The following is a 24,903-nucleotide window of genomic DNA, read 5'->3' as shown; positions in this document are numbered from 1 at the left end:
CGACCCCCGCCTTTCACCATGCATCTACCCGTTTGTGTGATTTTTTACCCATAAAGGAATGCCTTCGTATGTACATGACTTCGCACGTGTGCTTGTCGCGAAACGTTTACCCTGTGTAGCCAACTCCTTTTTAAGCAAAGCAACCCAGCATGTTGAATGACGTCATTGTAGGACAAAAGGTTAATTTAAGGAAGTACAAGAGGGGGGATATCAAATGGGGGACGTTTCGGTTGGGGGGCAGTACGGAAAAAAAAGGGAAAAAAAAAGGGAGAAAAAATGGGAGAAAAAAAGGGAGAAAAAGAAGGAAGAAAAAGAAGGAAGAAAAAAAAGGAAGAAAAAAAGGAGAAAAAATGTAACCAATTAAAACTTCGTAAAAAGGGGCGGAACGATGCTGCAAAGAAGTTGAAAGGGAGGGGCAACTTGCTAAAACAGGTTAATCACGGTGTGCCCAAATTTTAACACATAATGGGGTAAATATCTCACATAATGAAGTAAAGCAATTCGCTATGCAAATTTCGAATGCGCGGTGGCGGGTATTACCATTTCACTTCTGATCGTACATGGCGTAAAAAAGTGAATTAAAGTGGGCGTCCTGTTTTTTCTTTATTACGCGGGCGGTGTTGTACAACTTTAGCAGTGTCAAATTGTTGAGGCAAAAAGAATTGTTCAAATTTTTTATAACTTGGTGATATTTATTTTGCTGCAAATATGCCATATGTTTCCAATAAATGCATTTAACATTTTCCGGATTTATAGTGGCAGCGCTTTCTGCATACTTAACACACTCGTTGTAGTTTCCTAATTTGTAGTGAGAAATGGCCAAGTTGGTTAGTATCTTTTCCATGTGTAGTACGAGCTCCTTGGCCATATCATCATCCGTGGCTAAATTTGACACATTTGTTTTCTTTTCCTCAAAAATTAAAGTGTACATTTTGGAAAAGCGAAATATGTCGAAGCCTTTTATGTAATGAAGTGAGGCTGCGTAGTACAAATTTTTTTTCATAAACGTATTGCCCATTTTGTTGTAAATTTTTAGGTACTCAATTTGTTCTGACATGTTCATATTCCACGGGTCTTTCTTTTTACAAATAAGTTTAACAATTTTTATTTTTAAAATGGCATCTTTTTGGTAGAAGGATTTTTCAAAGTACACATTTTTTAGCGCTCTTTTGAAAAAGGAAAAATTATCCGTTTTTTTTCCTCTATGTTGCAGCTTTTTTGAGATACACTCTTTGTATGAGTTACCTCCGTAAAGCTGTTTCCTCAGCTGATGCTTCATCCTGGTGAGTTTTCGCCTCTTTTGAATGTTGGCTACACTTTTGTAAAATTTTTTCCGCATGACTTTTTGGAAGGAGCTACAATGAAAGGGCGATTTTGGCGATTCCGCCTCATCGTGGGTTCCATCGATCAGGGCCGTTTGCGACGAAAAGAAACCTTCGCAAAAGCGGTCCACTTGGTTTTTCTTCAAGCCATCTATTAGAAAGAAGCCTTTGCCTTTATTGCGGTTGGAAATGAGGCGCTGCACAAATTTTCGGTCCTTCATTTTGGACGATTTCCTCCCCGAGTGGTTCCTTTTGGTTATTTGGCGGCTGTCATTTGGGGTGGGCTCCTTACGGTCGTTCTTTAGGTCACTATTCCGTTTAATACCTTCAACTTCAACTTCATCTGTGCCGCCTTGCCCCTGGTGTGCTTCTTCCCCTGGGGCGGTTTCCTCAAAAATTAAATGGTAAGCGAACTGGTTCTCCGAAAAAACATTCCTGTTTTTTGACAAAGGAACGATTACTTCATCCCCCTCCTTTAGTCCCTTGAAGCATTCGTAAAACCAAAGAGGAGCGGTGAAGCATGACCCGTACGAAAAAAGAAAAAATGCCTTTCGTTTTTTAATACTGCCATTGTTCTTCCAGAAATGAACCGGCAAATGCATTCTTTCGCCTTTCGTTCTGTCCTTATCATTGTTGATACTTACATGGATTATCAGCTCGCAATCGGCGTCAATGATGGGCTTGTTTGGGTTTTGATTTTTACCATCCTCCGACAGGTAGAAAAGTAGTTTTTCCGTGTAGTTCTGGTTGATAATTGAAGAGATATTAACCCGTTTGGACTTTTTAAAATCCACTAGTTCTATAATTATTTCTTTTTTCTGCTTGGGTAATTCGTTACTGGTGTGGAGATGGGCCTCCTCCTGTCCCTCTTTCATCTCACCATCATTTTGTTTCACTTGATTTGATTCGAAGCTGGGCAAACTGGTTTCGTTTAAGATGCCCTCCTGCTTGTCATCTTGGCAAAAGTCCCTTCGACCCTGCTGCACATCGTTTGGTTTTTTTTCCTGGCCATATGGCTCCTCCTTTTCTATGTGTGTGTTTTGCACAGAGTGGTAGATGTGGAGGCATTCCAAACCTTTAAGAACGATTCTGGACATTTCCTTTTTTTTCATATTTTGCAGAATCTGGAAGAGCCCTCTGTATTTTAAATTATGTACCTCCAAGATGGTGTGAATAAACTCGCTCTTCTTTCCATCTTGTAGAAAAAAATCAATGTAATCATTTTTCTTGGGGGTAACAATTCCTTTCCCTTCTCGCATGACTTCCTTTATTATGGTTCTGTCATCATTTAGAATGTCCACTCGGTTATATTCTTTCAAGTACACAACGTATGTGCTCAGTTCCTCCTCTTTTAAAAATTTATACTTTACATTGTTAATATCTTCTAAGGTTAACGATTCGGAGCATTTGTGTGGATCATCTCCTTTGAGTTCTTCACTTGACGCGTTTTTTTGGGCTACATTGGGCTTTCCATCCGGGGTAGCCTTTTTTAATTTCCTTTTTCGCACTAGCAATTTTACATCGTTTGAACTTAATTTTATCCTTTTCAAGGTTGCCACGGTGGAGTAGCTAAAGTACTTTTCGACGCACTTTTGTTTAAATCTTAGGGCCTTTTTAAATTCCGTCCTGAAGTTTTCTTTCCTATCATACTTGTTCTTCCGTTCGGAGTTTCTAAACGTTTCTGCGGTGGTTAGGGGGTGGGGAGAGTGGCAAAATGTGCTGCATATATTTGGAACGCGTTCGCTTACACGTTTTTCTACGTATGTTTATTTGTGGGGGTACTTACTTGTGAATAGCTTGGGGGCCTGAATGATACACACCTCATTTGGCTTCATACACTTTGCAGCGATTTCGCAGATGTAGGGCAGTTTGTCTGAGAAAAGAGGGGGAAAGCGGATTACACAAATGGAAGAGCTCCATATTTACGAGGTGCGCCACTCAGTTTGTGGCGTGTGAAATGTGCAGAGCTAAATGGTAAAGCATCTACAGAGGGGGGAAGCATACGCAAATTAAATTGAGTAACCATTTTTTCCTAAATATACGTTAGCACTGGCGATTTTGTCCTCGGAACCTAGTTCGTAGTATATTACTAATAAAGGGGGGTGGGAAAAAAAGAAAAAAAAGAAAATCATGTGCGCGCTTCTTATTGGTTAACCACCTCTTGCATTGTTCCATTCGCTTTGCGATTAATGTTGTCACATCTTAACGTTTTTCCTTTTACTTTTTACTTTGTGTCCATTTCCGGGACTGTAGTAGCCCTTAAAAAGAAGGAAAAAAGCATTTTCAAAATTGGCAGTCGTTTGAAGTGACGCATAAAACGTGGCGAGAAAATTCGATTTAAATGAATTCCCCCTGGGGATGGGAAAACAACTTGCAGTATAATAAGGTACACTCAAAATAAAATGCACAAAAAGGTAAATTAAATTGTTGTACCTCCCCCAACTGCTTGATAATTTTAAACGAAAAGGTGTCCTCGCTTATCGCATAGACATCGTTCAGGTACTCGCAGGGCGCTTCATCATCGCTGTTAAAATTGTAGGCTTGAAAAAGGGGGAAAGGAAAAAATACGCATAATTTTTTACACGTGTAAATACATGCACATTTGCGAATCTGCGGGTGTATCTTTTAATCCATAACGTGTCCTATCGCGCGTGTTTATTTTTTGAAAGAATTACTTGGGGCTTCCGAATCGGTAATCATTTTTCATATATTGTAAAATTTTACAAAAACAAAAGGTGTAAAAATGAGACTATTCGGGCTAATATTTTTCATTTTTTTCTTAATGTTTGCAGAAAGGTCGTAAGAATGTCAGTGGGGTTGAAATTTTGCTAAAACATAATTACACGCAGACAATTGCTTTTTCCAAAGGGGAAGAAATTGGGTACAAAAAAAAAAAAAGCTAAACAATAATAATATTCACGTAGCTGTGCATACGTATAATTTTATGCCAAAAAAAGGCATTGCGCGTGAGGCTAGGCAGAATTACAAAATGGAATACTGTAAAGAAAAGGAAGGAAACTGTCGGCATGGTTAAAAAGGTGCGTGCCTAGCATTCGGCACATTTAGCAAAAGCCGTGCTATCTTATCAATTTGCGGTAGGCACAATACACATTTTTTAAAGCAGCTTAAATGAAAAGGGTTAGCAGTGGGCACTGCGAAATGTAAAGAAGGATGGGAGCAAAACAGAAGCAATTTGTGCACGTATACACCTTTGTAAATGCAGTTCGAAAAAAAAAATTAATAACGAGTGAGCGAATGATGAATGGTGAATGTAAAAAAGAAAGAAAAATAGAAACGCAAAAAAAAGGGGAAAAATTAACGAAACGGTTTTAATTACATGCGCACAGGGAAGCGTGCAACGTGGGCATTTCTATAATGGCAATCTTAGAAGCAGAAACAGAAACAGAAAAAAAAAAAGGGTAAATCGATGGAGGAAATTACCAAAATATGTGCTCATGTGTACATATACACAAAATGAGGAAGAAACAAAAAAAAAAAAAAAGGGGGCGAACTTATATTTAATAGGCTTTTCTTCGGAATCACCGCTACACATTCATGTAGATCATTTTAAGCACTTTCAGAATTTGAAACAAATGAATTTTTTTCTCAGTCCTTTCCTTTGTTTCCCCGATGTGGTTCTTTTTCAGAGCGTCGACTCATCTGTGTGCGTGTGTGTGTGCTTCTGCTGATGCGTTATTTTGTAAAAAATGTTGAATGACGTAGAATTAAGGTGTGTGCAAAGGAACACTAAATTTGTGGCGAACGGTTGGCAATTCTTTGCAGATTGGTTGGCTAATACAGAACAAATGTGACGCGTTTTTAATCCGTTTCCTCAATCGGTTGCATCTTTTAATTTTAAAATTTGCGCCGAATGGTGAAGTCCTCCACCCCCCTTCGGGTAACTCTTCATGACGAAATGGTAGTGAATACAATTCGGAGTCTCCCAATTTGTCTGCTTAAATTTATTCATATATTGCTATGCTTATGTGTTCTCTTCGCTTATGAGTTGCTTGTAGATATTTTTAAAAAGTGTAGCAAAGATGTCCCACGTTCGGGTGGCTATCCGCGATGTGGGAAAAAAGGACACATTAGCACTTGCCCTTTTGATTACTTTATTTTTTTTTTTCTTTCCCGTGTTATTCCTTTTCATCAACCCTAATTATTTGCGAAACTAGGGGCTTCGCATCCAGTTCTAAGTTCTTCCTCTTCGCCTTCACGAAAATTCTAGCAAAGGACCTATTTTGGGCTTCCAGCTGAGTAGCAAGAAAAAAGCGTATTAAATGGGCTAGCGAAATGGCACCAATGTTCCACATACGATTAAGGCATTACGAACAGGTAAATCATTCGATGCATAGCTGAAAATAATTTATAGTTAATTTTGTGTACGTTAAGAGAAAGGGTCAAATGTGTGTAACAAAACGGGGAGGCACATAAACGTGTATGACGCTGCTATATGCATATGTATGCACACAGCGAACAGAAGAACATTTTCCGTTTTTGAAAAAATTACCGGAGAAGAGGCATCATAATTTTTGCTAAACTTTTTGTACACTTCATTGTTTAAATAAAAGATGTTCCTATCATAGGCCTTGTTGGTGATGTAGAGAAACAGCCCGCTGAAGGCAAGGAGCGAGAGCGTTATATACTTGGTCTGCTTCTGCGTTCTGTTTTGGAAATATCTGTAGACGACTTTTTTCGTGTTTTTTTTATTGTAAATGTTAAATTCGCTGAAAAAGTTGTTGCTGTGCTTGTCGCTTGTCATTGTTCATATGTGTGCATAATGTTTTGGCGCTTCTCTGTTTGGTGGGATCCCCTGGGTGTTGGTCTTACGTGAGCCTTTTAAATGTGTTGGGGTAGAGGCAGAGCTTTGCATGCGGAAGGGTTTACCCCGGTGGATGGAATTACACCACGGATAGGTATACTTTGGATTCGCAGTGTTATGCAGTTTGTCGCCTTTTCCACGTCAGCTGTTGGCATAACAGAAGGACGAAAAAGGAGGTAGCAGTGGCATCATAAAACTTGTGAACTATACAAGGAGAGCGATGCATTGGAGATGTATGTCTTTCATTTTTAAAAAAACGCTCGCTGTGCTTTTTACGATTCCTTTGTTCGTTTATTTTCACAAAAAATGAGTGGAAAGAGTGATCAAGCGATGTTAACAGAGTTAAAAAGTAAATGCAAAATGTTATACAATATACACTTGCGGGTAGAGGGGTGCTTCCTACATTTTCATGTTTTTGGAGAAGATCCCCTATTGGCATATATAGCGCTTTTTGCCCTTAAAGGAACGAATTGGCTGCTACGTGCGGTGTTTTCTTATATTCACATAAGGGGAGTGAAAAAATACCTACACAGCAATGGCGATTTGGTTATTTTTATTTTTCTGGTTTTCTTTTAATTTACCCGCTTAGCCGGTCATCAAACGAAGGCAAAATGATGCTTTTGCGCAAGTAAAATTGCGGGGTAAAATTGCAACGCGTAAAACTGCCGCGCGTAAATTTTCTGCGCTTAAAATGCACAGCTTTTCCTCTGAATCGTGGTTACGCCTCTTGCATGTTGACTTTGGCATTTGGGGGAAATTTTATTAACCCTTTTTAGAAACAAAAAAACGTAAATTTTGAAAGTTATCGATTTTCGTTTTATGTATCTCTTTGAGTCACCATGGTTTGCGCACAGATTAGCAGGAGATGCGCCTTTCAAATTTGAGTGGAAACTTCCTTCACATATGAGAGGGTGCATAGGTCCCTCTGCGCGCAACGCATGAGATGAGCGTGGGCATGTGCAAAGATGTACATTCGCGTAGAGAACGCCGTATGATGAATCGTGCCACGAACAGTACAACAGTGTTACACGCAGCTACACCCCGTCAGTTACAACTAACTCCCTTTCATTATAGTGATTAAATTATGATTCACCCGCAGCATACACTTTTACAGGCTGTCATGTCCAGCACAAAAGAAAATGTATGCATCCATAAGTGGGAACAACTGCGTGCATTTTTAAGATATGCATAATAGGTATTCCTTTTTTCATACAATTCTGTGTGGTTATCTACCTGGTTAATCTTTCCTTAACTTGTAAAAGTGAGAAAAAAACGTTACGTTCGCGTTTGGTTCCCATTTCGCAGCGATTTTGTTAATGCTGCTGAACAAATTGGTAAATTGTCTTCCAATCTGTGTGCTTGCGTGCTACCACTCCGAACGTTCTGTTTATTCGAACGAGTTATTTATTTTGTTCATTATGCGTGTATGGATAACATGTACACATGAACGTTTGTTTTAATCTCCAACCATTTCAGGAAAACGCTACTTTTTTTTTTTTTTTTAAACACGTATGTGCAAATGTACATATGTGCCAACTTGTATGCCTAAACGATTTGTTGCAAAGAAAAAAAAAAAAAAAAAAAAAAAATTCATCTTTTTTTTTCATTTTCAAAATCGCTGGCATATTTTACACTTGCATTTGCTTAGCGCGAATATCGCGTATGACATTATGCCCAATTTTTCAAATAAAGAATACAGCACTTTTTTCCATCTTACAGGATTATTACATTTCATTTCGATTTAATTCGTGCACATAGTATGAACAGTTGTGTACATGTTTAAGGTTTTTTTTTTTTTTTTTTTTTTTCAAATTTCAATGTTTATACCTAATAGTGCATATTCATTTGTACTCTCAATCGTGAGCTCAGTATTTTCCATTTTTTAATGCATTTCCAGAATTCGCTCATTTGGAGAATGGTATATCTTAGAATTTCGCCGTGGAGTAAAAAGAAGAAAAATTTAGAAAGTTAGCAATTTGGAAAGTTGCCAATTTGGGAAGCTGGCAGTTTGGAAAGTTGCCAATTTGGAAAATTGGCAATTTGCAAAGTTGGGGAAAATTAAAAAAGATATGTTTTTACTTTCCACGAGCTAGAATTAAAGACACCATAAATGAACCTAAACAAAAATGCATACAAAATTTAATGCGCCTCGTGTTTGATTTTAGTTTGAACTGCACGCAGTTATCCATTTATACGTGTACAAGTGTGCGCGCGTTCATGTGTATGTGCGCATTTGCTTGTGTGATAATTTGCCCGTGTGATCATTTGTGAGTGCGAGCATCCGTTCATGTGTGCACATGTATTTGCGCCTCCACGTAGGGAGCACACTTTGCCGCTTTTTTGACCTAATTCGTGGGAATACCTAATTTGACTTCTCTTCTTTTTTGTTTTCGTGCCTGTGTGCTTTATCTTTGCTGCGTTTCTGGAGAAACAGCAGATTGCAGATCGGGAGAGAGCAAATAAAGTTACACCGTTGTGCATACGTTTGTACTCCCGTGTGTGACTATTCTGTAGAAAATCGAATTAGGAGAATAGGTCCTTCTAAAATGTCAAGATCGACTGTAGAAGGCAAATTTTACGAACGAGTTTTTCCCCATTTGTGAAATAGCGATTTTGCGTTTTGTTTTGTCACTAGAAGAACGGGCGTTCCTTCTGTGCATGCAACACATTTTTAGAGAAAATGACGTTTTTACACCTTATAAGTGGGACCAAGGGAGGGAAAGGAATTCACCGCCAGATGTAAAGCAGTTGCCTGAGGTGTTTTCCTTCGCTCTATTTCGCGTGGTTTTCTCGTTCATTTCGCGTGGTTTTCTCCGTTCATTTCGCGTGGTTTTCTCCGTTCATTTCGTGTGGTTTTCTCCGTTTATTTCGCGTGAGTTTCTCCGTTCATTTCGCGTGATTTATTTCTTCGCTTTACTTTCCTCTTGTTTTTTTTTGTTGTTTTTTTTTCGTTTTCCCTGCCGCCCCCGTTTGGAAGTCCACATTTGAGAGAGCCCCCCAAGACAGAACCCATTTGTAGATGCAATTGCAACACACACTTTGCGGCCACGCGGGTGAAAATGCTCCATCTAAAATCGTTTAAGCAGGAAAAATCTGTCAAAAAGAAAAATCGGATTTTTTTACATTTTTTCATAAAAATTAAAATTTTCCTTTTATGCATCCTTTTTGTGCTGTTGAAAAATGAAGACCATGTAGACCAAAGAGGTGAGAGACTCCCCAGGGAAGATGTGTGCCCCCTGGGAGGGAACGAAAAAAGCGGTGATTTGAAAATAAGCAAAGTGGGAGAAAAAGAAGGGGATAATATAAAACTTTCGGGTGAACGACGTGTCAATATTAGCGCTACCCACGATGATGTATCTCAGTTAAGCCTGTTTGAAGATGTGTGCATCCTTTTTTGCAAAGCAAACTTTGTTAATGAGAGGTATTTGCGGCTAGTCGGGTGTTCCGGTAAGGAGGCGACTTACCCGCGAAGGGGGCACATCTCCAGAATGCTGCGCGAAAGGGTGAGAAGGAATGAGTATTATGAAAATGGAAGGGAAGATACAAAATTGGGTGTGGATGCAGGGGGAAGCGGAAGTGAGAACGAAGGGGACGATGACGAACATAGGAACCAACTGCCATCCGCATCGAATGAGGTCTCCGAAGGAATGGTTTTCTTCTGTTTTATTTTCATCTCCGCGACCATGCTGCAGTTTATCCTTTCCAAAATACACAAGCTGAACATCCCAGTATCAGTAATATGGTTCCTATATGGAATGTGCACCTACGTGATAGCAAAAAATTTCAACATGTTTGAAGAGAATGCTTTGCATAAATCTATCATCAACGCGAGGAACATCGATTCGTCCGTCCTTTACTTCGTTCTGTTGCCAATTTTGCTGTATGAAGCTACGCAGGACATAAATTATTACGCCTTTAAGAATTTTCTCTACGGAGGAATAGGATTAGCAGTGATAGGGGTAGCACTACAAGTGGGTATACTGGGGATTTTGTTTTACTATTCCTTCATGTATAGGCAAGAGCAGTCCCCCCTAAGCAGCAGCTTTTTATTAGCCTCCATCTTATCGTCAACAGATCCCGTGGCAGTGCTCTCAATTTTGTCAGTAGTGGATGCCCCCTCAAAAATAAGTTCCATGTTTCATGTGGAGTCGCTAATAAATGATGGAAGTTCCGTCCTACTATTTCAGTTTTTTTTTTATTTAACAATTGGGTATAAGGCGAACGCATCTCAGTATGTAATTCTGTTTGTGAAGCTACTATTTTTGAGCCCCGTATTTGGCATAGGCATGGCTATGCTGACATTTGCCTGGATAAATTTGTATAGAAAATACTACTACAATCAGTGTCTGGCGACGATAACCATGTGTTATTTGAGTTACTTTGTCTCTGAGTATTACTTTAACTTGTCTGGCCCGCTGGCAATCGTTTGTTATGGTTTATTTATTAACGCGTATGGTCATATTGCCCTGGACGAAGTGGCCCAGAGGAAGCACAAAGAAATTGTGGAGCTTCTCTCCCTCATGGGAAACTCCAGCATTTTCATCATATCAGGGATAGTCTCCTTTGGGATGATGGAAAATGTGTTCAAGGACAACTTGTATTTTTTCATATACATCGTATTGACGTATATTTATTTGGTGTTGGCAAGGTCAATAATGATTCTAATTTTTACTCCTTTTTTGTCCAGAATTGGGTACCCTATAAATTGGAAGGAAATATTGCTCCTAATTTGGGGAGGACTACGAGGCGGTATTGTACTGGTCCTAGGGTTACGGATAGAAGCAGAGAATAAAATTAACGACAAATTGACGAAGGAGTTGGCTTACTACATCAGTGGTAGTGTATTGCTCATACTGACCATTCAGGGGTTAACTTTTGAGTGTCTATACAAACTGTTAAATATTTATCCGCCCAACCCGTTTAGAATTGTTTACCTAGAAAAGGTGCTCAAAATGATTGACTACAATTTCTATATTAGGAAGAAGAGCTTAAAGAATTACTGGCTTTTTAAAGGCACCAACATTCTTCACTTTTCCAATAAAATAGTCCCTGAGTTGTACTGGAGGAAAATGAACAAATATGGAGAGTTCGATTTGAGGTTGCCCGATATTTATGCCTGCCTGCAGGATATAAGCTCGTGCGATATTTCCTTTTGGGAACGTGCTTACGATTCGCAGACAGTGATCGAAAGTTTTGACGACGTTTCCTCCAATGGGAAAGGCAGTTTTCCTAACAAGAACGAGGATAAGACAAGTCCAGGTGGGGGGAAAAAAAGTGATAATAAAAATTCGGCCCATTCCTCCATCAGCAGCAGGATTCTACAAAAGAATGAACTGTCAAACGTTACAGATAATGACACCCTTAATGAGAGAGGCGCGCTGAACGATAGAAATGTGCACATTTATAGAGGAAAAGAAAACCCAAGTTGCAGGAAGAAAAAAAAAAGTATATACGAAGAGGTGAAATGGAAAAACAGCAATTTTACGGATATAGAATATGAAGATAATAGTGATGAATACAGCTACGTAAATAACGATGACAGTAATAGCAGGAAGAAAAAGAAAAGGGGAAAAACGAAGATGAGAAACAATGCGGGTAGGAGGCACCGAGTAGGGGAATTCATCTCCAGGGGAAAAACAAGCTTTGATAATTTCTCGTACAAAGGAGAAATGAAAATAAATATCATCAGAAATAATGACAACTACTTCAGCAGTAACGATGAAGACGAACATAATTACACAAATATAAACTACTCACTTTCGTCCAAAAATTTTGATAAGCTGAGCAACCATCTGAATGAGCTCTCCGATAATGAGTCATGCTACACAGATAAGGTGTGTGAAAATAGCAAAATAAAAAACTTGAATGCTTTTAACTATGACAAGATTTCCATAAAAACGTATGACCGTCTTATAAACAAAATGAATTACCGAGAATTTAAGAGAACCAGAACGGAGAAGGAAAACTTTACCGTGATTGACAGCATCGTTGATAACCACAACGAGAAGGAGACCTTCGATCCCAAGTACAATTTGAGGCTAATCGAGCACGCCACCGATTTGCCCAAAACCTTGAGTGATAATTTGCTCGTTAAGAGCAATGTGGAAAATGAGAATGGCAGTAATGGAGATGTAAAGAGCGGTGCACCAGATTCGAATGAGAAGGAAAAGAGGAAGAAAAAAAACTTTTTAAATTTTTTGCACGACCAAGCTGCGGTGAAGGAGGGCGACCTGAGCAAAGAAAACGACTCCGTGAGAGAAGCCGAGGTGGGGAAAAACCCAGACGGGGAAAAATCATACGCGCAACAGGATAGCAACCTAGGGGAGGAGCACCTAATGAAAAATATAAACTATGATAACATCACGAAGAAGGACGAAAATTTGCTAAACAACTACAAAGATTTGAAGAAGATCGCCGAGGGGACTAATGAGGACACGCCGGGGGTAGCTAATGCGGATCAAGGGGAGAACGAGTTGCTGATGAGCGACAATTTTATTATAAAAATTCAGAAGGAAAAGTCGCATGAATGTGAGGGGGTTCGGGAGGAGAGTGTGCAGGGCGAAATGGGGGAGGACCGCCAAAACGATTTAGAAGAAAAAGACGAAGCAGAAGTAGCAGGGGCAGGAGCAGGAGCAGAACGCGCAGAGGAAGGCCTGCAAAACTGCGTCACCTGTGTGACAAATGAAGAGGGCAACGTGGTGGATGAGATTATAAACTATGACGGGGGCGAAAACAGAAGTAACGAACCCAATTTTGAGGAATACCTGACGTATAAAAATTTGTTTGCTCTGGACAGCGATGGGAAGAAAATCTCGTCCTTCTTTAACAACAACTATGATAAGAAGAGTCACCTAACGATCGGGGTGAAAAATCCCTCGGAGCTGAACATCTCCACCAAGGGAACTAACAGCAAAACTTTGGTGTTAATGAACAAAGAAATTGAGAAAGGGAAAAAGATGAAAAAAAGTGATAAAGCGAAGTGTACCCCATGCACAGGTGTGTTTGATTTCACCGCCTGTTCAAGAAAAAAAAGGGATGGTAATCGGAGCCCATTAAAGGTGAAAAGCAGCAAAGGGGGAAAACGTAAAAAAGGCGATAACCATAACTGCGATGATGCTGATAGTGAAGAGTTCCACAAGGGAGATAGCCAAAATGTGGAGGTAAATCGAAATAACTCCAACAGCAACGCAGGTAATGACAACAATGTCAGTAATAATAACAACAGTAATGGAGATTTCCTAGAGGGGGGAAAGGGAATCCCCAAACCGCAACGAAACAACACCACGGACTTCACTGCAAGGAGGTATGACACAGATCAAACGATAAATTTCGAATGCATAGAAGATGTGTGCCAGAAGAAACACGTGGCTACCTTTTACAGCTTTTTAAAGAGGCCCAAAATGAAAATAAAAAATAAATTATTCAGCGAAATAAGAAGGGCAAGAAGCCACGAAAGTTACGGCAACAGTAAGGATAAGTCCGGGAAGTCCAAGGATGATGTTTTCTACAGCTCACTGAAAAAAAAAATTGTTCGAAAGGAAAGAGAAGGGGAGCTCTACATTATGATATTTAATACGTGCAGGGAATTATATAAAAAATTGTACGTAAACGGCTTCATCTCGGGGGAATGTCTATTAACACTTACGTCCATTTTAGATTTGTCTGCCGATTTTGCCTTGAAAAAGGTACGAATGAACCCCATTAAAGCATGGGCAGATGCTTTTGATAAGAGCAAAAACAAGAATAGCAACAAAAGGAGGAGGAGCATTGACCATAGGAATGGGTTTGAATACGAATTTAACGTACTGTTATCAAAATTAAAAATTAATACAAAGCATTCTTTTTTTTTTTCGCCCAAAGTGGTAAATATATTTCTTGTGTATGAACACTGCATGAAGGACCTGCAGATTATTCTCTCCTATGTGGACGTTCACCAGTGCACACTGGATAAGGGGGGAATTACTATGAAGCTACTGCTGGGGAAAAACTTGCTCAGAAGCTACTACCGAAATATAGAGCTCGCCAAGAGCCTCATACCGCACCTGGTTAATAAGTACAAGGACGTCGTGAAGTACTGCCTCATTAAGATAGGCGCGGACATGCTCATGCATTTGAAGAAGACGGTAAAGGCGAGCGCTGTGCGGAGTGGCGAAGTGGGCGAAGTGAGCGGATTGAGCGGCGGTGCTTGCGGAGAGGTTCCCATACCTTGGGCGTGATTCCGCATCGGTTTTAGCTCGACTTTCCGCATAGACGGAATGCTCGCCCGACGTTAGAGAGCGCCTCTCGCCTGCTTATTATCGGTCCACCTGTGCCGCGCCACGCGCATGTTCATCATTTGCGCTGCTCTGCATTTGTGCCATTAGTCGCTTAACGGAGTAGCGCCATTCTAAATCGCTTCGAACGGATTATACATGTATCATTCGCCCGCCCCTTTACAGATCGTTAATGAGCAAGCTGCCAACGGATTGTTACTAACCCAGGACAACGAAAAACTGAATGGCATTTTCGATGAGCAGCAAATCAAAATTAATAGATACAGGCCATATTTGCATTATTTCCTAAAAAAGAACATGTTTAAGATGATTATTAAGTAGCGAAGAAAGGGCCGCTCTTCCTTTTTGGAAATGCGTTAAAGGGGGGAATCATCCCAGAGGGAAGTTCTCCTAATCGTTTATTAGTTTGCCCCTTTACTCATCATCACTTTATTTTTTTTGGGGGGGGCATTGCAAAATTCGCCTTTCACCTTGTGTGCTCTTGCGGCATAGCAGAATGCCCAACGGAGGGGTCACTACCTGTATTAGCACATATGCATACGCACGCACGTACGTACGTACGTACTGTGTAGATTTCCACAGTTGCTACGATTTATAAGACGTAGGTACATGAACGGGTCATGCAAGCGAAGGAGAAGAAGGTGGAGTCAGGTGGCTAGAGATGTGTGCATATAAAATGGCCACATTGTGTGAATATATTATTCGGCTCGTTTCTTTTTCATCTTTCCATTTTTTTGTGCTTCATTCCGTTTATACTTATGAATGATGTATTTACCGCGCGCATTTTATATAAAGCTTATTTGAAAGTGTAATGCCTGCACCTGCTTCTCCTTTCCTTCCCCTTATAGCGTGCATGAGTATATGCGTACATTACGCACGAACGTGTGTGATTCGTATGCACGCAAATATTTTTAAGAGCAGACTTTACCTTTTGTATTCGACTGGTCCTTTTTTTTTTTTTTTTTTTTTTTGCGTTGTTGCAATTTTAACAAATGTTGAAAGAAGTAAATTCTTTTGTGTATTTTTTTTTAAGGTTACGCGTTTTTTATATATATTATTAACAACCCTTTTTGATCATTTTCATTTTAATGTATCTTTTGCATTTTAACTGTATTCTCTATTGACATGCATAACTGCTGCTATATATTTTTTCCCTTTTCAATTCGGTAAGGTTTAAATACGCACCTTGTTTTTTTCTGTTTTTCGGATACGCCGCAGGGGTTGTGCAGCCCATTCTATGCCAATTTTAAGTGGCATAAGGTAATATAGAAAGTTAAAAATGGGAAAAGGGAATTTACTATATGCGTAACGGGTTCTTATTCGCGTTATGGCGTTTGTGCGCCTACTTTTGCGCTTCTTGGGGTTTTTTTTTTTTTGGGTACATTTTGAGGGCATATTTTGACGGTATTTTTGACGGCATTTTTGCGGTCATTTTCGAGGACATTTTTATCCTCGCCTTTTTACGTACGATGGAAGGTCAACCCGTGGATGCCGCTACAAACTGGGGTGTGCTCCTTTTTGCAAAATAAATTGCGAAGGGTGGGAAAAAAAAAATATCCAAAGGGGAGATAACCACAAAAGGGGCGTTGCGCCAATCAAAGTTGCAACGAAAAAGTTGTAACAAAAAAGGTGCGCCAAACGAAAAAAAAAAATATCCTAACTCCACACCGCTGCTTTTAGCAATACCTGGTTGACATTTTCAAAATTTTTTACGAAAATATGCTTTTGTTCCTAGGTACAGTTAAGCATACATCTACAAATGTCGATAATCCTATTGTAGAAGTCTCATAAAGCGCTTCTACCACAATTTTGTTTAAAAATAGGCATAGCATATATTTACTAAGAGCACAAAAGGGAAGCTTAACAAAAGTGGATGTACCTTTTCGTGCACAGTTTAATAAGTGGCAATGGTCCCACTTTGATACTTTAAAAAAATATGTTTTTTTTTTTGTGACAACGTATTTACGTCATGTGCGTGATTTGTAAGCACAACAATTTAGTTTCATTTTCATATACTTTCTTTTGCTTAAAAAAAAAAAATACTTAAATTTAAGCGTTACTATGTGGAAGGCGGGATTATCCCCTTCATCAATTAGTACTTTTTTATTATGTCGTTTTTTTTTTTTTTTTCCTTTCCATATTTGATAAATTTTCATATTAAGTTTACGCTTTCCTTGGCATGTTTGCAAATGCATACAGACATACGAACACATATGTGCGTTCCACATGTTCGTTTATTTGCTTGCCCATTTGTCAGTTACCCGTTTGAGTATTTGCCCGTTTGCATATTTGCCATTTGCATACTTGCCGTTTGCATACTTGCCGTTCGCATACTTGCCGTTCGCATATTTTTATGTGGAACGCATAGCCCGTTTGTTGCCTACCCTTTTGGTGCCAACGAATTTGTGGAGACACTTACGTAAGAGGTGCGCGATTTCGAACAGAGCGTATTTATGAGCGATGCGTTTGGAATAACGTGTGAAAATACGCATCAGCAGCACCTTAGTGTTTATTTGGCACGCCTACCTAGGCACATCTGGATGCGTGCGCGCATGTGCATTACTTGCTTACATGTGACCACACATACGTGCTGCGCAAAAAATGTTCGCATAATGTAGTGGCGCGTATTGGTGTGCCATTCCTTTTCGAAGCGGATGCGTGCATACGCAAATATACGTATATATGTACATTACGTATGTACACAAGTGTACGTGTATATTATATAGCCGCTGGCACACTGCACATATACGTGAGAAAATGCCCGTGCGAGCTTATTAACGTACGGATGAACCTTCTCCGTTGGGCCCCTTTTTCTGCATTTTCCACAAAATGCGTGAATGAAGGGAGGCCGCATGCTTGGCGTTTTTTTATTTAAGCTTTTACCCATTTTATGAATTTCTTTTTTTTGTTCTTTGTGTCCATTGTGGAATGACCTTGAAAAACGCTGACGTGCAAATTTACGAGTGCACGTGCGGGATTATGAATGACATACCATGAAACGGAAGGGCGGTAAAGGGGAAGAAATTGGAGGGGTGGAAAACGAGCCATTGAACGAATAATTAACTGACGCGCACAGGGCCCCTGTGTGATTATTATCAAGTTTGTTCAAGCGAGTGTTCATAGGTGTACGCAAAAAGTCATATATGCTTGTACGCAAAAAGTAATATATGCTTGTACGCACAAAGTCATATGTGCTCGTACCCATAAAGTCATATGTGCTCGTACCCATAAAGTCATATGTGCTTGTACGCACGAAGTCATTTATGCATGAACGCATACGTGTGCCCACTTATGTATGTTCCCATATATATTACTTACGTTCGCCCCCGCGTACGCCTTGGTTAATGGAGCAGGGGGCCCGAGGAAATGTACCACGAATTGATTGTGTACGTTCAAGGAGAAGCGCGCAAAGTAAGCACGTACGTACGCATATATATATATATATAAATATTATGTACATATGTACATGCGTACATTTGATATACGTACGGAGCACTGCTTTGCGTTGGCTTGAAAGGGGATATGGTGAACCTTATTATGTCACTGCAAAACCATTTTCAGCGTACCCCCCATTCTGTAGTGACATTTAAAATGATGTAAAATGTTCGACGTAAGAGGTCAAAAGTGCGGCAAATATATATAGCAAACGAACAGAATAAAAAGAGTACCCACGTGAGCGGATGAGATGAGTTGAAAAGCGTACGACCCGTACGATGCGTATGATGCGTATGATGAGCACGATGCTTACATCATTTTGTTTGATAAATGTTCATATGTACCTTCGCATATGACATACATGTTTGTATAAGCTTATTTATATACTTATTATATACTTATTATGTATGTACTTGCGTACATGCCGAAATTACGTTCGTTATGAATTGTCACGAAACGGAAAAACAAAAAAAAAAGAGATAAAATAAAGTTCATAATTATTGAAATGTAGAATTGCAAATTGCCGAACCAAGGGGGGAACAGCCTTTTTTAAAAATTAACATGCTTTTTTATCCGTTTAAAAAAAAAAAAAGGAAACGGGAAAAGAGCATGAATAATATGGCATAATTATAGCCCTTACATGGCGTAATAACATAGCAAATAAATAAATAATTATTAAGCACAATAATTGCGAAAGAAAAAAAAGCAGCACTGCTCATAATTATACAATGATACCGTAAAATGCGTAAATGTAAATATATAAAAATTTTTTGCATTTTAAGTCAATTTAACCAAAAAATTAAAAAAAAAAAATGCATATGGAATAGCAATTATACATGTTGAAAGTACATAAAAATATCATATACATGTACATACAAACATATACATGCTATATACATGCTATATACATATTATATACATATTATATACATATTATACATACATATTATACATACATATTACTTACATATTACATCCATATTATATACATATTTATACGCACGTACGTAAATGCAAGCCCATTTGCTGTGACCAAAACAGCATTTTACGTTTTATGCATAATTACGCATGAATATACAAGTTGATGAATGAGAAGTTAACCAAATTAAATTCATTTGTTTCGAGGAGATGAAGGAACAAAATGAAAACAAAAGGGAAACAAAGCGAAATGAAATGTAAAAGCATGTATTATACTTGTTTAACATAAAAGTATAAAAAGCAAACGGGAAAATAAAAGGGAGCAAGCAAGAACGAGGAAAAGAGTACGAAGAGTACGAAACGTACGAAGTATTGCAATCAGGGGAGGAGTAAGCGCGAGAGCAAACGTAAGGGAAAGTCAGCGAGCAAGCGGAAGGCGCGGAAGAAGCAGGAGAAGCGAACGTTTAAGCGAACGATCAAGCGAACGATCAAGCGAACGACCGAGCGGGGAGCCAAACGAGCCTGCTTCGTGAATCACTGCGCAAAAACAGCATCCCCCAGTTTGTTCCCGTTTTTCATTCCCCCCTTTTTTTTTGTACAAAAAGAAAACACGTAAAGAGTTAATGTCCCCGTTATAAATACAATGAAAATACTCCTATCATCAGATGAAGTTAATTTGATTGTTTATCGCTATTTAGTAGAGAACGGATTTATCCATGCTGCCTACGCTTTTTTTAATGAAGCAAATATATCGAAAAATTCGTACTATATAAGTCATGATGAAAAGCTGCCATGCCATGCTCTGGTAACCTTTATGCAAAAGGCACTGATATTTATATTTATAGAGTACCATACTGAATGTAACAATGCGAGAATTTCTTGTAAGGAGCCCTTTTCCCTTTTTAGAAGACATGAATGTTGTACGGAGGAAAAGGACCTATCAGAGGAACAGGAAAACAAAACAGAAATTCGGGAGAATGAGAAAAACACCAGCAATAATTTAAACAAGTGCACCTCCAGTAGCAAATCGTTTGGCAATAATAATATCATTAAAAGTTATATGCCCAATTCTGTCAGCTTCAGTGACTTGAATAATGAGGCCAGCATTAACAATGTTAATGATCATGGCCCCAGCGGTGCTAATGCTAAGAAGAACTCTGTTATAAAGAAAGGTGGGGGGAAAGCTGACAGTGAGGAGGCAAACGGGAAAGCCAACCAGGATAGCAACAAAACTGTGAACCAGGATAGTAACGGGAATGGGAACGACGCCAATAACAACGGTGACAGTAACACAAATGATAGTAATGCCTCCAAGGCGAAAACGAACTCGAAGCCCAGCATTTACCGGAGCAGCTTTTCAAACTTTGCCTCGCTAAACTATAACGACAGCAACATATCTTTTAAGGATATCAAGAGGAATTACGCGAACATTTTCGCGCAGGGGAAGAAGTCCAAGAAAAGCTCTTCGAACAAGAAGAACAACAACAGTAACAGTAACAGCGGCGGCAGTAGCAGCGTCAACAACGGTGGAAGTGGCGGCGTTAACAACGGTGGAAGTAGCGGCGTTAACAACGGTGGAAGTGGCGGCGTTAACAACGGTGGCAGTAACAATGTCAACAACAGCAGCAGCAACAACAGCAGCAACAACAGCAGCAACAACAGCAGCAACAACAGCAGCAACAATAGCAACAATAGCAATAGCAACAATAACAGTGAGGCCGCCAACAGCCATAACGAGGCCGGGGAAAGCAGTAAAAAAAACGGCACCATCGTCAGCAGCAGTAACAACAGCAGTGGAAACAGCAGTGGAAACAACAACGTGAGTAGCAGTAACGCGGAGGGGAAGGAATCCAGCGTGAAGGACGAGCCGGATGATGCCAGCACCAGCGGCAATCAACGAAAGAAGCCCAAAATTATGAAAATTGTAAGCAAACCCAGTAAGGCGAATGAAGATCAGAACGGCAAATGGAACAACATCAGTGATAGCATCCCTTCTGAAGATAAAAAAAAAGAGAATAATCACGTACCCGATGTGAAGGAGGATAACGTGGAGCCCACTAAGAACAATGCTGCGAAGAAAGAGAATAATTTAAATAACAACGTTAAAAAGAATAATGCAAACACATCGAGTGGCAAAGGAACGAGTTTGAGCAATAATAACAACCATAGCAATGGGAAGAAAAAGGAGTTAAGTGGTGGAGACGCAGGTCAAAATAGCAGTTCATCGAATAAGAAAAAGAAAAAAATAAAAAACAATAATAAAGAAATTACATACAGCAATTCAACTAGTAGTAGCAAGAAAACGATAAAAAATTCGCTAAAAAAGGAGAAAAAAGAAAAGGGTAGTAAGAGCGCCACATCAAAACAGAAAAAAAATAACAAACAGGAGGGAGGCAACCACGACGATGAGGATGATGAAGAAGAAATGTCTGATGAAAATTCAGAACAGGATTCCGAATTTTCCAATGACAACCAAGAGTGTAATAAGGAAAATGCTTGCAATGTCCCTTTGGAGGACAGTACCAATAATTCTGCCAAAACGAGGGATAATCCCTCAGGCAGTTCTATTAACAATAACGCTACAGTGGACGATAAAACGGATGGTGGTACGTATGTCAATTTAAAGAAGAGCAGCAGCACGAATGACATTTCGAATAGTTCTTCACAAAATTCTACCATCGATGGGGTTAAAAATGAAATGAATAACTCGCATATAACGCATTACGATGGGTGTCCTAATAACGCTTGTGATGGAATTTTACCGGAAGAAGCATTAGCAAGCGAAAAACCTTTGAATGGGAATCATTCAAACGAAGTAGCTATGCTAAAGGAGGAGTGTAAACCCCCCGAGGGGGAAGCAAAAGAAGGGAATAACTCAAATAAAAATGAATTTAATTTCAGTTTTGCTAATTTTTTGAATAAGAAAATAAGTTCCATTTTTAATAACAGCGGTGGTGGCGATGGCATAAATGGGGACAGCCATAATAAGGATAGCAATAACGAAAGTTGCAAGGGTAATAATAGCAACGACAGCGCCGTGAAGGATGGCTCGAGCAACGAACAGGTGTTTCCTCAGGATGCGCAAGACCCTCCGGCAAGTGAGCCCTACGAGAGCGTCAGCAGTAGTAAAGACCGGTACAACAAATTCAGCCAAAAGAGCAAGCTGATAAAGGACGAATTTATGGAGGCAAAATACGAAAAGGAGCATCTCGCAAGAGAACAAACGAGCGAGGCGGAAGAGGCAGCAGGGGCACCTGCGAGGAAGCAAAAAAGACCATACGATTACAGTAGTGGCATGAAAGTGCAAGGGGGAGGAGATTCTCACCAAATGGAAGAACACGAAAATGGTAAAATATGCGTAGAGGAAAAAAAAAGGAAGAAGTCGTCCATTTATGAAGAAAATTATAAAAACGAAATGAACAAGGAATTTTTTAAAAAACTAACGCAGATATCGCCAAATAAGGGGGATAACAAATGTAAAGCGAATGGCTCAGTGGATATGAAGGAGGAAAAGGAAGATGAGCTTCGTCGGGGAGTAGCTCAGCAGGGAGTGGAGGCTGAATTGGGAGGAGCCGAAAGTGGTGACCCGAACCACCTTGGGGATGACAAAAATGCCGAATTGGATAAGGCAAAAAAAGGTGAATATAATAAAATGTCGTTTAATAAATCTGGCAAGAATTATTATAACGGAAGCCCTAGTACTGCCAACGGGGATGACCACGAAGAGTATGATAAGATGGATAAAAATCCCCCTGGGGAAGTGAATTTTATAAAAACAAACGAAAAGAAAAACAGTATGGAGGTGCACACGGCGAGGGAGGTAGACGAAGAAAGGAGCAAAAGTTGAATAGCATTAACGCAGTTTTGTGTGGAAGAAAAGAAAGTTGACTTGAAGAAGTTGATTATTAGTGTTTGTGGCGATTAAACCGCTTGCCATGTGGTAATAAAAATGGAAAGGAGTTATAATAACAGTCCTTTTGGTGAATAATTAAGAGAACAACAGAAGAAACATGGTGATATATGGTGATATGTGGTACTGTGCCCCAAGTGAACTGATAACGCAAAAGAAAAAAACGAACCACTCAGAAGAAAACTGACATTTGATTAATTAAAAGACGTATATATATATTTGCTAGTATGTGTACTTCTCATATATATATATGCAGAATTTTTTTTTTTTTGCCATCAGGCACTAAAATTTTTTTTCTGTGAAAGCTGAACGTATTAAATTACAATATTATTATTCTGAAGAAGCAACTAAAGAGATAATAATTTTTTCCACAATCGGTTTTTATCATTCAAATTAGCAGAATTTGCCATTTGAGTATTTTTTCATTCCCTTTTTTTTTTTTTTTACCTACCATATTTATATTTATTCAGAATTAAATATTGTTGTAATGTGTTAAATGGAAACAAAAAAAATAATAATGAATCAAATAAAGTCATCACATATACATATCGTGCGAAATCGCAGAGGATATATGTATATAAATATATGTTAGGTCAAAAGCTACTAATTGTAATTAAAAGAGTATGAGTATATTTATAACAGTAAAAAATAAATGTTAATTTCTCTCTTCCCCCCCTTTTTTTTTTTTTTTTTTTTTTTTTGTTTCATAAAAATGTATAAAGATGATAGTGTAATTTTTTTTATACATATAAGGACGCATCATGGTAAATATTAGAAGATTGTGCATTGTGTTTTTATGTCCATTTTTACAAAAAATAAATGAAGCATATGGTTAGTCATTTTGATTTTTTTCGCACATGGAGTGGACGTCCCGAAGGTGGAGGAGGAAGAAGAGAACGAAAAGGATAAAGAAGGAAAAGCAGAAAAAAGCAGAAAAAAGCAGAAAAAACAGAAAAAAACAGAAAAAGCACTTTATGAAGCATAAAATGGGCTTTCAATCAGCTATGCAGAAAAGCTTGAGCAATTGTTTTACCGCTATTCGCAACTGTGGAGAACGTTTCCTCCTTTTTTTTTGTTCCTATGAAGTAAAAAAAGAAAAAAAAAAAAAAAGAAGTATATACATTTTACGGAGGCAAAGTATGCTTGCTAAAATGCAGAAGAGCGTATAAAAATTTGCCCAACTTTTTGCTGCACCTATGCAACGTTTTATAGCAAAAAAATGAAGCAAAGGAGTGGGATAATAACTCGGGTTAGAGGAACGATTATGTGGTAGCTTCGCAGCACATGATGCAGGATTTGCAGAAGATGCTGTGAAGCTTTTATAATAAGCCTTTTGAACGAAAGCGGTGCATTGGGGATTATGCTCCCAAGCGCATTTTTGCAAGTGAAAGAAAGGGAAGAAGAACAGCAGCAACGGCAGAAACGGCAGCAAAACAGTGTGAACAAGATAACCAAAGGAGGCGAATTAGCTGTTTAACATGGATGGAGAGCCCCAGCCCTCTTAACATTCCTACAAAAATGAATGAATGAATGAATGAATAAATAAATAAATAAATAAATAAATAAACGAAATTGCATCTCATCTCGTATAATACCTTGTCCTACCGTGTTAAAATTCATAAGCAGAAGTGTTCCTGCACTTTGTAATATTTTTTCAGCTATAAGGGGAGAACTTACGCAGACCAGTATGTGCCACGTGTTTAATGTAGTAAGTGTATATTATGTGAAGTGTTTAATAGCAGTTGTTAATGTGCGCCTTTTCTTAATTTTTTTTTTTTTTTTAATAAGTTGTTAAATTTTAATCTGTTTCGTTTATTATTTTTTGATAACTGCATATCGCTTCATTCCTTCCGTCCATCCATCCATCCTTCTTTTTTTTTTTTTTTTTTTTTAATGTCTGATAAACTGAAAATGTTTTTCATTTTCCATTTTTTCCCTTTTCCATTTTTCCCCCTTTCCATTTTTTCATTTTTCCCATTTTTCCTATTCTTCACATTGCATTATACGGAACTGGGTTTTCGCCCCGTATGCACACGTTCGCGCTGACGAGTGTACATGTTCGTATGCATATATTTACATGCGCGCCAAGGGACGCCTAGTTATACACACCTGCATAGCTGTGTGTACGCGCTAGACCCATTTCATATGCCTCATTTGTTTTAAAAACTTTCTCACTTATCAGTGAAAACAAGTAGTTAATGCGAAACGCTAAAAAAAGTAAGC

The 24,903-nt window shown here is 38.9% G+C and overlaps 4 protein-coding genes across 4 annotated transcripts, besides 15 other annotated features; 2 read left to right on the top strand and 2 right to left on the bottom strand.

Annotated features, from left to right (window-relative positions):
- Positions 1–544: 544 nt before the first annotated feature.
- On the bottom strand, positions 545–4,022 carry PVX_122025 (hypothetical protein, conserved; the record flags this gene model as incomplete). Its single annotated transcript, XM_001616918.1, has 6 exons — positions 545–3,003; positions 3,109–3,195; positions 3,346–3,411; positions 3,544–3,580; positions 3,756–3,862; positions 3,998–4,022. 6 exons carry the CDS (start codon positions 4,020–4,022, stop codon positions 545–547), a joined length of 2,781 nt encoding a protein of 926 aa, XP_001616968.1.
- Positions 1,576–1,609: a microsatellite.
- Positions 1,979–2,009: a microsatellite.
- Positions 3,404–3,428: a microsatellite.
- Positions 4,023–4,069: 47 nt separating the features above from the next.
- Positions 4,070–4,091: a microsatellite.
- A 1,367-nt stretch (positions 4,092–5,458) lies between these two features.
- On the bottom strand, positions 5,459–6,742 carry PVX_122020 (hypothetical protein, conserved; the record flags this gene model as incomplete). Its single annotated transcript, XM_001616917.1, has 2 exons — positions 5,833–6,742; positions 5,459–5,575 (listed from the first exon to the last, which is right to left on the bottom strand). The coding sequence occupies exons 1-2, from the start codon at positions 6,082–6,084 to the stop codon at positions 5,459–5,461; spliced, it is 369 nt and encodes a 122-aa protein (XP_001616967.1). The 5' UTR covers positions 6,085–6,742.
- A 396-nt stretch (positions 6,743–7,138) lies between these two features.
- Positions 7,139–7,161: a microsatellite.
- Positions 7,162–8,231: 1,070 nt separating this feature from the next.
- Positions 8,232–8,267: a microsatellite.
- An 836-nt stretch (positions 8,268–9,103) lies between these two features.
- Positions 9,104–14,738, top strand: PVX_122015 (sodium/hydrogen exchanger 1, putative; the record flags this gene model as incomplete). The annotated part of the gene is made up of 2 exons (XM_001616916.1): positions 9,104–14,267; positions 14,583–14,738. Exons 1-2 carry the CDS (start codon positions 9,204–9,206, stop codon positions 14,736–14,738), a joined length of 5,220 nt encoding a protein of 1,739 aa, XP_001616966.1. The 5' UTR covers positions 9,104–9,203.
- Positions 13,348–13,387: a microsatellite.
- Positions 14,739–15,137: 399 nt separating the features above from the next.
- Positions 15,138–15,245: a microsatellite.
- Positions 15,246–16,980: 1,735 nt separating this feature from the next.
- Positions 16,981–17,016: a microsatellite.
- A 1,202-nt stretch (positions 17,017–18,218) lies between these two features.
- Positions 18,219–18,241: a microsatellite.
- Positions 18,242–18,273: 32 nt separating this feature from the next.
- Positions 18,274–18,301: a microsatellite.
- Positions 18,302–19,413: 1,112 nt separating this feature from the next.
- Positions 19,414–22,617, top strand: PVX_122010 (hypothetical protein, conserved; the record flags this gene model as incomplete). The annotated part of the gene is made up of 1 exon (XM_001616915.1): positions 19,414–22,617. The coding sequence occupies one exon, from the start codon at positions 19,414–19,416 to the stop codon at positions 22,615–22,617; it is 3,204 nt and encodes a 1,067-aa protein (XP_001616965.1).
- Positions 20,245–20,270: a microsatellite.
- Positions 20,336–20,358: a microsatellite.
- Positions 21,654–21,682: a microsatellite.
- Positions 21,723–21,746: a microsatellite.
- Positions 22,618–24,903: the final 2,286 nt, after the last annotated feature.

This window comes from Plasmodium vivax, chromosome 14, assembly GCF_000002415.2.
Source record: "Plasmodium vivax chromosome 14, whole genome shotgun sequence".
NCBI classification, from domain to species: Eukaryota; Apicomplexa; class Aconoidasida; order Haemosporida; family Plasmodiidae; genus Plasmodium; species Plasmodium vivax.
This window is presented reverse-complemented; position numbering and strand designations above follow the sequence as displayed.